This window comes from Stegodyphus dumicola, chromosome X2, assembly GCF_044657685.1.
Source record: "Stegodyphus dumicola isolate Sdum_Otavi_A_Nest chromosome X2, ASM4465768v1".
Taxonomy (NCBI): Eukaryota; Metazoa; Arthropoda; class Arachnida; order Araneae; family Eresidae; genus Stegodyphus; species Stegodyphus dumicola.
The window spans coordinates 43,581,160-43,597,314 of NC_140781.1; the positions used below are offsets into that span (position 1 = coordinate 43,581,160).

The 16,155-nt window shown below is 33.9% G+C and overlaps 1 protein-coding gene across 1 annotated transcript in view; it reads right to left on the minus strand.

The window, feature by feature from the left end:
• Positions 1-16,155, minus strand: part of LOC118188829 (putative polypeptide N-acetylgalactosaminyltransferase 10) — a 202,697-nt gene that overhangs the window by 85,975 nt on the left and 100,567 nt on the right. The window contains exon 4 of the mRNA XM_085808757.1: positions 15,459-15,625. Coding sequence (XP_085664883.1) covers positions 15,459-15,625 — 167 coding nt within the window. The remainder of the gene's footprint in view (positions 1-15,458; positions 15,626-16,155) is intronic.

Genomic DNA, 16,155 nt, shown 5'->3' on the forward strand with positions numbered 1-16,155 from the left:
CCCTATTTCTTATCGCCACAATATCTTGGTGGCTAAAATTTTCAGGATCCTTTAAATACTCATAAATGCTTCCAAACTCAGGATCCTTACCCAGTTCTGTTATTACAGTTTCTCAGGAATTTATTGTACACGCTGTAAGCATTGCAACTTTTACGGTATTACCCTGTTCGTCTAATTTAATTCGTGATAGGGCATCTGCTACGATATTTTCCTTTCCGGGGGTATGCTTGATTACCAGATTATATTCTTGTAGCTTGAGTGCCCATCTTATTAACCTTGGGGATAAGTTTTTCCCTGAGTACAATCTAGTTACCGCCGCATGATCAGAGTACACTGTTATTGGCGCCTTTCCAAAATAGACTCGGAACTTTTGCACTGCTAACAGAACTGCAAGTGCCTCTCTCTCGGTCGCGGAATAGTTTCTTTGTGTTTGATTTAAAGTTCGGCTAAAAAATGCCACGGGCTGCTGATTTTGCGAAAGTACCGCTCCTACCGCATAATCCGAAGCATCCGCTGAAATTTCTAAATTCTCATCCTTTTCAGGAAATTTCAACACAGGGGCTTGCGTTAATGCTTGTTTTAATTTTTCGAAAGCACTATTGGCTTCGGCCGTCCACGAGAATCTTGCCTTTTTCCTTTTTCATTTTAACAATGGCTCAGCAATAGTTGCAAAATCTTTTATAAAGGACCTATAATATGAACAAAGTCCTAGAAAAGAAGAGAGCTTCTTTGCCGTGTTCGGAGTCGGATACTTTTGTACAGCGATTATTTTTGATTCGTCTGTCTCGATTCCTTTCTGAGTGTGGTGTTGCTGGCCGTGATCGTATAAAGTGTCGATACTAAGAACATCAAGTACAAATTAATTTTGCGTAAATACTTAAACTAAAATTTGGTGTTTAGTACATTGCTTAATCATTACTAAATAGATTAACAAGACTTACCCACTGATGCATGCATGAGCCGATTATTTTCTTTTTCCAATCTCATATTTATTTCAATACACATACTTTCTGGATTAAATAAGACACATTTATCACACATATATATAAATACTCAAATATCATAACTTAGATACACGCAATGCGATAACTCAAATGGAATGTCCGTGGAGTGCCGACGCGTGACTATTCGCGCAATCCTGTTCCATCGAATAATTTTGCGGTTGAGACTTGATCAATTCTATCTTCATATTATCGCGCTGTCTGGTTACACACTTATAAGCTCTTCTTTTTTCCTTTTACATTCATATGATTTTTACACACATCGCACGTGGAGACACATTGCTGATCAAGCACATCTTGAAGTCGAACAGTTACTTATATTCTGCTTGCGCGTTTATTTTATTCACAAATTCCACACACTTGCGCGTATATTATATTATTCACAAATCAAACATCTACTTTAAGTACTGGATTTCTTCATTCTGCTTCTTTCTCGGCAAAATTAGACAGGAACAAATGGCGTCTTCTGAGTGTGTGTGTCCCGAAGGCCCACACACTCGCTAAGCTCGACGTCAGGCAGCAAGAGGGGAAAAAGGAAAAAAAGAGAGAGACAAACCAGTCCTTCCAGTATTTATACCTTTCGACGCACGTGCTCGCGCGTGATAACGATACAAGAATCGATGTAGCCACAATGTTCTCACATTCCCTCCGGCCGAAGAAAAAAAAAATGTCCCATCACTGGACAAATGAAATCCCTCTCTGCTGGACACACTTGAACTTTCGTCTGCATTACATACACATTTCACACCAATCTTTACATCATTTGCAAAGGCACTGCAGTTTATCATTTCGTTGGCACTCCATACATTCCTCATTACATTAACACAGTTGAGCTTTCGTATGCACTATCACACATATTTCACGTTAATATTTCACATTGCTTGAAAAAAAAAACACAGCATTTTAAACATTCTGTGATATATATATTTTTACATTAGTATTATTCTTTTACGTACTCATGCATGTCTACTCTTACCTAAAATATCACCACAGATGCGATTCCAGGCAATGAAAATTTGGCACTTAAGACACATAATTTACAATTCACATATGATTAAATATCCAATCAATCACTTAAACTAAGAACATTTGCATTATCAATTTTGATGGAACTCCTCTTAACCATTGTTTACCTTATTTCATTCTTTACATTTTAGAATCACATTCACTATTTCATTACATAGCTACTTTTATCATTTGATCATATTCATTTTACATATACATTTCATATACCAATATGTCATGACATTGTTACAAGCTACATTTGTATTAGATCCACTATTAAATTACATACCTTCAATTTGATTCAGCAGTAAGACAAGGAGATTTGAAACACACTCTTTTTTTTTTTTTTTTTTTTTTGAATCTGCTACCTAGTAATCAATGAGACCCTGCATAGTATAATCCAATTCTTCTGGTATATGGACCAGCCAACTCTACCAAACTCGTGCAATTAGCGCTTTATTACACTAAATTGATCCATACCACACATGATCATCATTCATTATCTAGCTTGTACACATGCTACATTCTAATCATAATCACAATGTCTTTACATATTTTTTTTTTTTTATTTGCTGATCTACAATTAACAATTGTGTTACAATCCTAATCCTCATTTTGTGTTGAATCTACTCTTGAAGGCTTTTGTAAAAACAATTTACTTACGTGAACTTTAGTGGTTTTATTCTCTAATTGTATTATATAATTATCATTTCGTAGCTTTCTAATGATCTCATATGGCCCCTTGTATTTTGGATGTAGCACCCTTCGATCAGTAAATTCCTGCATAAAAACTTTATCCCCTGATTTCAATTCTGGAATTTTTCTCCCTTTCAAATATTTTTTTGCACAATTAAAGTATTCATCCTCATTTAATTTTACTTGTTGCTTATCTCTACTCAATTGTTCCTTTATTCTTTTGGAATATTCCTGGAATTCTTCTGCTAATTTAAGAGGATCATTGCTATCTATGGGAGTATTTAATGTTCTACCGAAAAATAGTTCTGCTGGTGAAAATTGAGTTACAGAATGTTTAGCATTATTATAATACAGTTTAAACATCAGTACTTTTTGTGGCCATTCAAATATTTTGTTTGATATTGCTGCAACTGATTCTTTCATTACCCTGTGAACTCTTTCAATCAACCCATTGGACTGTGGATAATAAATTGAACTTTTTCTGTGTTCTATTTTAAGCGATTTTAAAAATTGAGTAAATTCTGTGGAACAAAAATAGGAACCGTTATCTGATAACAAAATTTTTGGAATGCCAAATCTGGCAAAATAATCATTTAAAGATTTTATGATGGATTGAGAAGTGCAGTTGTTTAACGGAACTGTTTCCAAATATCTGGAATAATGATCAATGATAGTGAGTACATAAAACTTATTATCTATGGATCTTGGCAGTTTACCAACTATGTCTATAGCTATCATCTCTCCAGGAGCAAGATCTTTCTTAGGAATTAGACGTGGCAGAGTGTTGTGAGGTTTAGACTTATTTTGTAAGCAATCTAAACAATTTTCTACAAAACTTTTCGTATCGCTGTACATACCTTTCCAATAATACTTTGCCTTTACAAACTCATATGTCTTTTGAATACCAAAGTGAGGCGCATGAACTGTCTGTAATACATCTTTAATTAATGCCTTAGGAATTAGAATTTTATTCTGGATACTTCTGTCTTTCTTTCTCATATTTACAGGTTTTAATTTTATCATTACTACATCTGTATGACTATCAATAAAATATTGTTCTACACTTTCTTTGTGGTTATCCTGTAATTTTTTTATAATTGATTTTATGTCTGGATCACTTTGCTGTTTACTAATTATGTTTTGAATAGACAAGTTATCATTGGTCTTAAATATATTTACATTGTTTACCACTACATCCTCTGAAACTCTTGACAAGTAGTCTGCTGGGTTTTTTAAACCAGGAATATGCTCCATCGTGTATTGAAATTCCTGTAAATATAACAACCAACGTGCTACAATATCTGGCTGTTTGTCAAGACTAATATGGAAAGTCAGAGGTTTAGCATCCGTTAATATTATAAATTTTTTCCCATACAGATGTTCGTGAAATTGCTTTACTGATCTGAAGATTGCATAAAGTTCTCTCCTAATTGAAGGATATCTAGCCTCAGCAGGTGTTAAAATTTTTGAGTAAAATTGTACTGGGAAAAACTTTTCATCAGTTTTTTGCATTAATATGCCACAAATGGCTGATCTAGAAGCATCGGTTACTAAATATAAAGGTTTATCATTTTCTATGTTTTTTATTGTGGGTTTTTCTAAAATTAATTCTTGTATTTTATCTAATGCATTTTGGCATCTCTCGTTCCACACGAATGGTATATTCTTTCTTGTTAAATTTACTATTGGCTTGACAAATTCTGCATAATTAAAAATTAAGTGTCGAAAATAATTTACCATGCCTATGAATGTTTGAACCTCTTTCACATTTCTTGGCCTAGGAAATTTGGCTACTTTCTGAATATTCTCCTCTGAAGGAGCAAAACCATTCTTATTAACCGAAAAACCTAAATACGTAATCTCTTGTTTACATAACTGCAATTTGGCTGGGTCTAATGTTAAATTAAATTTTTTTAACCTGTCAAACACCTTTTGTAAAATAATTACTAGTTCATTTATACTGTTAGCTGCAACAATTATGTCATCTAGAAAATATTGTAAATTTGGACCCTGCAATTCACCTAAACATTTTGATATTAGAGTATGGAAATAAGCAGATGAATTTTTTGCACCAAAAGGTAACCGAGTTGGTTGAAAATTGCCAAGTTCCGTGCAAAAGGCTAATTTTTCTTTATCTTTCTGATCTAACTTTATTTGAAAAAATGCTGACTTAAGATCTAGCACACAATAATAACTTTTACCTGCTATATTATGCAAAATATCTGAAATCTTAGGTAGACATATTTGATATGATTCAGTTATGCAATTTAACAATCTATAATCTACTGCCATTCTAAATTTTAATTTGCTAGGATCAGTATTAGGTGGTGCTTTCTTTTTGACAAAAATTACTGGAAAACTGTAACTCGATGTCGATGGCTCTATAATACCTGCTTCTAACAATTTGGCTATCTCCTCTTGGGCATATTTTTTTAGCAATGCGAGGAATAGTGTATGGTCTAGTTTGAATTGGAAAGTTATGTAATAAATTAAATTGTGGCACGACAGCATCAGTCTCACCCAGAGTGGTGTAAGATTTTGAAAACACAGCTGAATTTTTCATGAGCATTTCAATCATCTTATTTTTTTGTTCTGCTTCTAAATGACTTAAATCAAAATCATCTGGGCTTAATTCCTCCTTTCTTAATTGTTTAATTTCTTTTAAAGTTATATGGTTAATCTGCAAATTTTGTTGCTCTCTAGGTTTTTCAAATTGTTTTTCTTCGACTTTATATACCTTACCAATCTTTTCACCCTTTCTTAGAATAATTGCGGCATTGGAATTGTTTTCAATTATGGTGAATATATATTGCCTGTCACTTATCTCATGAATTGAATCAGTCACACCTATCTTGCCCACTTTTCGCCTGTCTGGTGAGAACATTATTTGCCTTTCTTTCTGCATATTAATTGGAATGCTTAACTTTACTATCTCTGCTGTATTTGGCGCAATTCTGGTATTCAATACTACTCTTACAATACCCGACTCCTCTGGTCTACTATTCTTGTCTACCTTTTTTGCATTAATATTAGTACAGTTTTTTCTTTTGTCCAAAAGATCAAAATATGTGTTATCAATGATTAACTGACTTTTATCTGCATCTATAAGTATCTTATTTTTTTGAATGAAATCATACCCTAAAATCATTTGATAATTTGTGTTCCAATTATGTTGTGTAACAAAAAATTGGTTGGCAAGCCATTTATTTCCTAAACGAAATTTTAAGTTTACAGCAGATACATATGGGATAGTAGCATTATTTAGCGTATGTATTCTTACAGATCTGCTTAAGTAATGAATCTTTGTGTAATTTTTTATTACTTGCAAGGTGTCTGGTTGTATTAAGCTTAAATTTGCACCTGTATCAAGTAATGCTTCTACCACAAAGTCGCCAAATTTGATTTCTATTACTGGTAATTCTGTGATACTATTAGTCTGGCAAGAAGCTACCAATTTTTGTTCATTACTTTCTTTAATTTTGTGTCGGAATCTTTCATGTGTATTTGGCCTATTTGAGTTCCTTATTTTTTTTATTTTGTCTTGTTTCCCCCAAATTTTTTTATGGGCACTTGAGTAATACTTTGTGTATCTGGGAGATCTGCAAGTACCCTTCATTAGTTTAAATTATTTGTACGAGTATTGTATCTTCTGTATTGTGGCCTATTTCTATTACTGTTCTGTAGTCTATTACCTTGCGTGAAAGCAAACCGACTATTACATCTATTCCTTCTATTGATAAAGTTACCCCTATGAAAATTTCTTTTCTGGTTTTTTCTAGCCTGTCTATAATATTGAAAATTATTGTTTGAAGGAAAATAAGGACACTCTGTAGTCCAATGATTCTGTTGGCAAATATGACAAGACTCTCTATTACTACTACTTTGTGTAGCATTATTTTCTAGGCTAGTTACATTGTTTACACTACCATTAGGTAAAATTTCATTGAATTTTTTTGACAAATCCTCAATGGCTCTATTATTTTGCATGTGTTGCATAATTAATGTATTTAATTCAGGTGAAAAATCATGTGCCTGTGAGCTATTACCAGAATCCTCCAATGCTTTTTCTGTTCTTTGCCTGTTTAACAGCAGTAGCAAAATCAATAGGTCCTAGTTTTTTAACCTCCAGTCTTAAATCTGGTCTGAGAGCTTCTAAGAATTTTGAAAGCATTGCTTTTTGAGTGAGGTTATGTACCTCTTCACTCGAACTAGGATAGCACCCAAAATATTTTGTGGCATAAGTATTCACTTTTTCCGCCAAGTCCTCGACTGACTGATCTGGGGTCTGTCTAATTGAGTTAAAGTTATTTTGAATTGTGTCAAATGACTGAGATTTTGCAAATTTTTTACTTAGTAATGCTTTTAAATCATCAAATGACATATCTTTACACGATTCATTATCAATTACAAATTTTAATGCTTTACCCCTCAATTGAATTTTTAACACCAAACTTTTTCTGTTCTCATTCCAGTTCTCTAAATTTGCCATTTGGCATAACTGATCTAAAAAAAACGTTATATTTTCGTCATGCTTCCCTGAAAAAGTAGGCAGAGCAGTAGTCAGACTCATATTCATTACATTATTTTTCTTAGCCATTCTGAATCAATTTACTATAGTACCACTCTAAATTACTATTATTATTACTTCTAATGTATAGTACATTCATAAATACACTATTGTAACTTATCAAAATTTTTCACATGGATACAAGTTATTACATACTCCTTACCACACAATATGATATACATTCAGGAATAATTTCTTAAATACTGACCAATTTTGAATTGATATTACCATTTTCACATATCTATTTTTTATCATTAAATTATTTCACATTAGCAGGAAACAGTCATATGGAATTCTATATATATATTTTTTTTTACATATGCAATTTTCAACTTTTTCTTAATGATTCATATCAGATAAACACAAAATTCAAAATTTTATCCAATCATTACTAATATTCACCTATTTGATATCAGACATCATCACAAAATTCAAAATATTTAAGCAATTATCAAACTGGAATCACATGTGTAGTTATATTTTTAGGCATAAGCATAAAATGGTTCTCTACCTGAAATGAAACAGTTAAAACTTAATTTCCCATTTTTTTTTTTTTTTTTTTTTTTTTTTTTTTTGTCACGGCACCATAAATGTGCCTTTATTTATTATAATCCTGGTCACGGCACCATAAATGTGGTGTTGCTGGCCGTGATCGTATAAAGTGTCGATACTAAGAATATTAATAAGTACAAATTAATTTTGCGTAAATACTTAAACTAAAATTTGGTGTTTAGTACATTGCTTAATCATTACTAAATAGATTAACAAGACTTACCCACTGATGCATGCATGAGCCGATTATTTTCTTTTTCCAATCTCATATTTATTTCAATACACATACTTTCTGGATTAAATAAGACACATTTATCACACATATATATAAATACTCAAATATCATAACTTAGATACACGCAATGCGATAACTCAAATGGAATGTCCGTGGAGTGCCGACGCGTGACTATTCGCGCAATCCTGTTCCATCGAATAATTTTGCGGTTGAGACTTGATCAATTCTATCTTCATATTATCGCGCTGTCTGGTTACACTCATATACTATCATATGTATCTTTGTCTACCTTAATATTTACTTGCACAATGTGTTTTATTCGTATTATATCTGCTTTGCTATTAGTATCATATCAGCTCTGCACCATGTATATTTATTGGCATCATATTTACTTTGTACCAAGTGTATTTACTCGTTCTTCACCTGTACTGCATCTACTCAGCACCATGTCATTTAATTAGCTCTATATTTGTTCTGCATCATGTATATACATTAATATCACATTTGCACTGCATTATGTGTTTCAATCGTATGACAGCCTAAGTTCGTGCACTATGAGTTGTCTAATCATAAGTTTTTTTTTTTTTTTTTTTTTTTTTTTTTTTTTTACACATATACTATTATATGCATTATATGAAACACCAACTGTTTACCCCAAATATTTATCTGCATTAAATATTTTCATTTGTATTACATCTACTTTACATCATGCGTTCCTATTAGTACAACATATGCTCTGTACCATATGAGCCTTTAAGCTATTTATCTGTTCTGCATCATGTATATTCATTAGTATCATATCTGTCCTGCATCAAATGATTTTAATCGTACTATACCTGCTCAGCGGCATGTGGCCCCCTTTTTTTTTTTTCTCATATCTGATTTGCATCATACGTGTTCATTAGAACATAAACTGCACTGCATAATGTATTTTCATGTATTTCTATTAGTATCATATCTGCCCTATGTCACGTTTTTAATTAGCTCTAGATTTGCTCTGCATCATGTGTATATACCAGCATCATACCTGCTCTGCATAAAGTACCCTAATATTTATTTGTATCATATGCTCCTATTTGTATTATATCTGCTTTGCATCATGAGTTTCTATTAGTATAACATATGCCCTGTACCATGTGTATCATATTCATGCTTGCATCATGTGTTTCTCATTACTATTATCTCTGTCCTGCATCATGTGCTTTTAAATAGCATCATCTCTGCCCAAAGTCATGTGTTTTTAACAGTATTATAGTTGTCCTGAATCATGTCTTTTATTTAGCTCTATATTTGCTCTGCATAATGTGTATATACTATTAACATATTTGCTCTGCATCATGTACTTCTATCATGTGTTATCCTAGGTTCATGCACTATGAATTGTCTCCCCATAAGTATAATTACTCATATACCACCATCTGTTTCATATGTAAACCAAAAGTTCATTGCTAATAATTATTTGCAACTTATGTTATTATCTGTCTTAAAACTGCCCTGCATCATGTGTTCTAATTAGTATACGCGCGTGCTTTATATCCGGCAATGTTACACGCGTGCTTTATATCTGGCATGCACCATGTGTTTTCACTAGTATCGCAGCTTTATCTCTGCTCTGCATCCTGTGATCTTACCAGTTTTATTACACGTTTTTATATGTCACATAGTATTACATCTGCCCAGCATTATATGTTCTAACAGCATCACATGAATGCATTATTAGTACTCTACTTAGCAGTCTGTGAGTATGTTCTGTGTATTTTAAGTGTGTTGTTATGTGTATTATGTCTTACATTTTTATGCCACCTCCACCCCCTTTTTTTTTTTTTTTTTTTTTAGATTTCCTGTAACAACCACTGTAATCCTAAAACTTTCAAATGTCATACACATCACTTGTAATGTAGACTATGTCAACCGCCCTTGTATGGCCATGTAACTTTCTCATTAAGATTCAAATATACTCCCGAGGCAGCCTGATGAGGCTCCAGGGAGTTGTTGCCACTAGATAGTGGAGGACACGGGGCATATGCCTGTTTACCTATGTTAAACATCAGGCGCCCTCGTCCTCCGTCACCTGTCACCTGTCTGGTTACACACTTATAAGCTCTTCTTTTTTCCTTTTACATTCATATGATTTTTACACACATCGCACGTGGAGACACATTGCTGATCAAGCACATCTTGAAGTCGAACAGTTACTTATATTCTGCTTGCGCGTTTATTTTATTCACAAATTCCACACACTTGCGCGTATATTATATTATTCACAAATCAAACATCTACTTTAAGTACTGGATTTCTTCATTCTGCTTCTTTCTCGGCAAAATTAGACAGGAACAAATGGCGTCTTCTGAGTGTGTGTGTCCCGAAGGCCCACACACTCGCTAAGCTCGACGTCAGGCAGCAAGAGGGGAAAAAGGAAAAAAAGAGAGAGACAAACCAGTCTTTCCAGTATTTATACCTTTCGACGCACGTGCTCGCGCGTGATAACGATACAAGAATCGATGTAGCCACAATGTTCTCACACTGAGATATTTTGTAACCTAAATATTTTAATTCAGGGGCTGCAAATTTGCACTTTTCGACATTAACTTTTAGACCGGCCTCATTTAATAAAGCAAACACCTGTCTTAAATCCTGTACATGTTGGTAGAGATTATCACTAGTAATAATGATATCGTCTAAATAGATAAATGTGAACTTTCCAAGAACAGGCCTTAACACAATGTCCATACATCGCTGAAATGTTGCCGGTGCCCCTGAAAGGTTAAACGGCATACGCAAAAATGCATAAGTGCCAGATTTGGTTATAAAAGCAGTCTTAGGCACGTCCTCAGGCCTAACCCCTATTTGAAAATAACCAGTCGTTAAGTCTAAAGTCGTCATATATTTGGTGGATGTTATGTTCCTTAGAATTTCTTCAATAATAGGTAACGGATATACCGGATATTTAGTTATGGAGTTTAATTTACGGTAGTCAATTGCGAATCTCCACATTTCTGGATGTGTCAAAGGATAGTCATTATTTTTCTTACATAAAACCATCGGGCTAGCATAACTACTTGAGATGGGCGTTATGATCTTTTTACGTAGCATATCGGTGATATGCCATTCTATAATTTTTTCCTTATTCTTATCATACCGGTATGCTTTGTGGCGAACTGGCATTGAATCTCCGGTGTCAATACTATGGTTAGTAACCTGAGTAAATCCTGGAATATCACTAAATAACGAAGCAAATTCACTTACCACTTGTCGGATTCTTCGTTGCTCGTCATTAGGCAGGTGGTCAAGATTTAACATCGGCGGTTCAGCCTTTTTTGAATGCTCGGGTTTCCTTGCCCACTGATTCGCTTTGCTTCCGTAGCCGTGTGCTTGAGTTTGCTGTAGTCTTGGCGCACCAAATTGGTTTCGCTGTTGATATTGGCGTCTTCTTTCAATGTCCGCCGTTCGTCTACTTTCAAACTGGATTGCTAGCTCAAATAAATTTTCCAGTGTAGTCGGATTCCTTAATTCAATAAAGTCTTGCACTTGGGGAAGTAACCTCGGCAAAATCACTTGAGTTATCTCAGGATCCGGACGGTTTCCATACAAGAGTTTGAAGACGTGAATTTTTCTTAAAATGAAGCTTGAGAGATTTTCGATTCTTTGCTGATATATGCTGAAAAGTTCCGTTTCTAATTTCGCACGATCCCTTACGACAGGGAAGGCTTTTACTAGGGCAGTCTTGAAATTCTCGTAAGTATAGGTGGGACTTCCTGCTTGACCCAAGAGACTTCTGCCTATACATTTGAAGCAGTTAAGCGCTTGGCCCCTCAAAGCGCTGGTAGCTAAGGTAACTTTTTGAAACTCGTGCACGGGGTACAGCATGAAGGGGTCATCCAATTTTTCCAAAAAACTGGTTACCGGTGAGTTTCCATTAAATGTTGCTTCTGGTTTCATCGAAGCGCGCATGTTCTGGACGATGTAACCAAATCCTTCCAGGGTCTTGTGGTCTAAACGTAAAAATATAAAAATAAAACTAAACTCTAATTTAACTTTAAAAAAATAAACGTGGAAGATTGGCCTTATATTAACAGGAAGTCGTATGTAGTACAGAGAACTGTGAACACTACAATACGTTTAAAGTTATCAAGAGGATTAAACCTCTGGCCTGGAAGGCAACCAGCAACTGGGTAAAACTTCTAAGGTAAGCGGCCTGCTTCGACTAACTGCTTCCTCTCTCTCGCTTGGCAAAAAGCCACAACTTAAATACTTGGCGTTCGCCAGACAAACTTTGCATAAATACGTTAACGCTTATAATTCTGGCCGGAAGTAGAAAATAAGAAGTGATAGTAAAGATTTAAAATAAAATAAACGTTAGTAAAACTTAAGATCCTTACAGCATGAACAATAATTGCGGTTTACTTGTTTTGCATTCAGTATTATAAATCTGGAGATTTATCTTTTTTACAACTAATGAAATGTTTTGAGATATTTCCCTTGTATCCTTCTAGTTTAGGAATGTTTTTCTTGAGTTAAATTTTATGAGTTCCCATAGATTCAGTATTACTTATGATTCTTATCTGATTTAAATTTCAGGTTATACTTTAGTGTGATTACAAGAAAAAAATGCTTTATTATTATACATCTATCTTTCGATTTTCACAAAATTCAATTATTTTACCTTGGAAAAAAAGCAATTTATTTTGCGCAAACGCGACCTTTCGCTAGAAACGCGTTTTTTACAAAGATGCTCTATAGGGCTTTTGTAAAGCAAAACAGGTCTGCTTAAAAGTGGTTACCCGAAATGAAGTTTGATTTGGTTTAATTGATAACTGCAAAGGGCTCGAGAGCCATTCGTCTAAAGAAAGGGGGCTTTCGTTGATGACTTTCTAAGGGAAACTGGATATAATATATATGTTACCATGAAAGACCGAAATTGGAGAATGTCGACTTTCACCGGAGAATATGAACATTCGCCAAATACGTCGGTGAAAGACCGAATATTTCTCTACATTCTTGTATATTCGGAGCCTCACCGGTGTATGTCGACAATCACAGATATGCTCTGGTGAAAGTCGAAAAGAGAGGTCATAAAGTGCCATAATAGTTTAAGTTGTTGCAATAAATAAGATTTGAATCACATAATTTAGTAAGTTTTTTATTACTGTTATTTTAGTTTCTCATTTAGAACGTACTGTATAATTAAGTAAGTTTTTAACTTCTATTATTTTCCTTTCTCATTTTGAATGTATTGTGTGTTTTAGGTTCTCATATTCTTAAGTTCTTATTTCAAGTTTCAAGTCCGTTTATTCGCGACTGAATTACGGAGAAGAAAATATAATATTATTATATGTTCAACATTCACCATTAGTACATGGTGAATGTCGACATTGACCGGTTTAAGTCAGAAATAAGAGTATTTGGAAAATATTTCGGACATACATCAAGAGACTATGTGAATGTTGACATTCACCTGTGAAAGCCGGCATTCTCCAGATTTCGGTGTTTCACCGTAACATATACACATTACACATGGAAAAAATTGCGAAAACGCCCATGCAAACAGCCCATTCTCCAGAATTCGAGCCCCGGAAAGCACTAGTAGTATTAAGCAACTTTTATCGCTCGGCCGCTGCTGGGCTGTATAGGAAATGAAAGTGAGGAACGAAAGCACGTATCTAGTTGGTTAATATTTAAATAGGTTTTCTTTCCTGAAACACGTGTATGAGGTTATCTGCCTAGTGGTAGGGAACTCAGTTTTAAGTACTGAGTTTCTGGTTTGGAAGTTAAATTCAGACCTTAATAAATTTTGAAATAAATTATCTAATAAGTTTTACTGTTTAAATATTGTATGGGTTTGAACTGTCTTCCATAAATGAAATTATATCCTGAATAATGATGAGGAGAATTTGAACACAAGTATTAGTGAGAATTTGTGTATTTAGCAATATACTCGTACTACATGAGAAGTAAATATGCACATTCAGACTTGTAAATAAAACATGATTATTGCGTTCTAGCTGAAGAATATGATAGAAAAGTTAAATATTAATTTACTAGAGCTTTGCAAATTAAATTTGTTTTTAGAGTCATACAGAAAAGTATGTCCCTTAAAGAAAAAAAAAATCAGCATTAAATCATGAGCCTGTCTTCTTAAAGAAAAGCATCAGCCTTAACGAAGTTAGGAAAGTTTCGATAGTTTGTATGAAAAGCGAAGCTGCATTAAGTACCTACTATGCAATGATACTTTTGTAACTATTTTATGCATCAGATGTTTGGAATTACTTATTAATAATTGCATTTACTACTATAATTCTCATTTGCATAAAAGCCAATATATTTTTGACGAAATTGTTTTCCTGTTTAACATAAGTTAGTTCCTTACTTTGATACCAATGAAGACTTAAATTTATGGTATTTGAAAATTTAAGTAAGTATATAAGATATTTTCTCACTCCTTCCCGCGTGCGTTCATGGTATAACTGGAAGCACTCCCGACACAAAATGGTGAGGTCTAGAGCTCAAATCCCGGCGAGAGCATTGCGAATTTCTTCCATTTCTTTGCTTCGAAAATTTTAAAGCCGTATTGACATTGCACGCGAGGAAAAACTCGAAAATACATATGCAGCGAACACTTTCGCCGGGAGTTGAGCCCATTAGCAGATCAGTGGGTGACTCCTTCACCCGCTGGGGGGGGGGGACTTGATAAAATCAGCATTTTAAAGGTAAGTAAATAGACTATTTAACTTTAGTTTCATCAACTTAGTTTTAAAATTAGAAGAGTTTTGGTTGATTTAATAGGAGCAGTTGTGAAATTTTTATCACTACTTTATTAATATTATCCTTAAAAATCATAGTTTTTATAGCAGTTTATTAAAACTGATAAGGCATAAGTTTCATATAATTATATATGTAAAAATTCTGGAGTTTGAAAGCTCTTCGCGTCAGCCTTAACGAAATTAGGGAAAATCCCCTCCTAAGAAAATAGCATTGCACGAAGTAAGTAAAAAATATTTCAATTTCTGCCCATTGATCTGGCATCACTCTATGCTATAAACATGATAAAAATCAAATTGCACTTCGACCTGCCCATTCGGGCCGACAGCTATTTATGTCAGACATTGAATGCAAATCAATAAATAAATTTGAAACATTTTCTTAATAAAAAGTGAACCGATATCAGCTTTTTAAGCTTTACACTGTGTTCTAAAGAGCTCAATGATTTTTTTTTCTGTTCCCCAGATGCTTCAAAATCTGAAATCAATTTTTGTTGCAGCAGAACGTCCAAAATTCTCCTCCCCCTTCAAGCAGTATCATCTGGCTCTACAAAAATATCAATTTACTTTTGAACGGTGCTCAATAATTACTGTGGTGTTTATTATGCTTCGATTGTAAAGACTGGGTAAATCCTGAAACCTACCTTTTGAACTATAATCATCAACCAGAATAATTTCTTGGATGAGCTCCGGAGGTGATCTCCTGATTACGCTCGTCACTGTTCTCAGCAGAGTGGTCCAGTGTTCATTATGGAAAGGAATCACTAAGCTTACTTTTGGCAATGTTGATAAGTACTCCTTGACTTTGCAACTAGAAAAAAGAAAATAATTTGAAGAATTTAATGAAAATCCGTCACGTCTAGGTTTAAACATATGCATTAAGAAGTCCAGTAAAAGAAAAGATATTTTGTCAACGGTGTTTTTAAAATTTTAAAGTATGCAGAGTAGGTCTTTCAGAAAATTAAACTATTCTTGCAATAGTTAACATCAACTTTGCCTATGCATGGGTTTAACAGCAATGTGCTTTAAGTAAACACAATCATCAAATGAATGCAACTATTTTTCACTTTATTGCGTGTAAAATTAAAAGTGATAAAATCAATGAAGGATGTGAGCAATATATTCTGCATAAGGCGACAGGAAGTAATATAACGCAGGTTTTTTTTTAAAATTTTTGTTTAAGTTTTCAAAATGCATGTACAGGGTGGTTATAATTAAAATGACCCTATTCAGACCTCTGCAGAACCCGTTCTGCCTATCGGATTTTGATGAAACTTGGTATGTACGTTACATATAGACTACGGGGGAAAGATTCTGCAATAAAAAATAGTAGTTCAAATT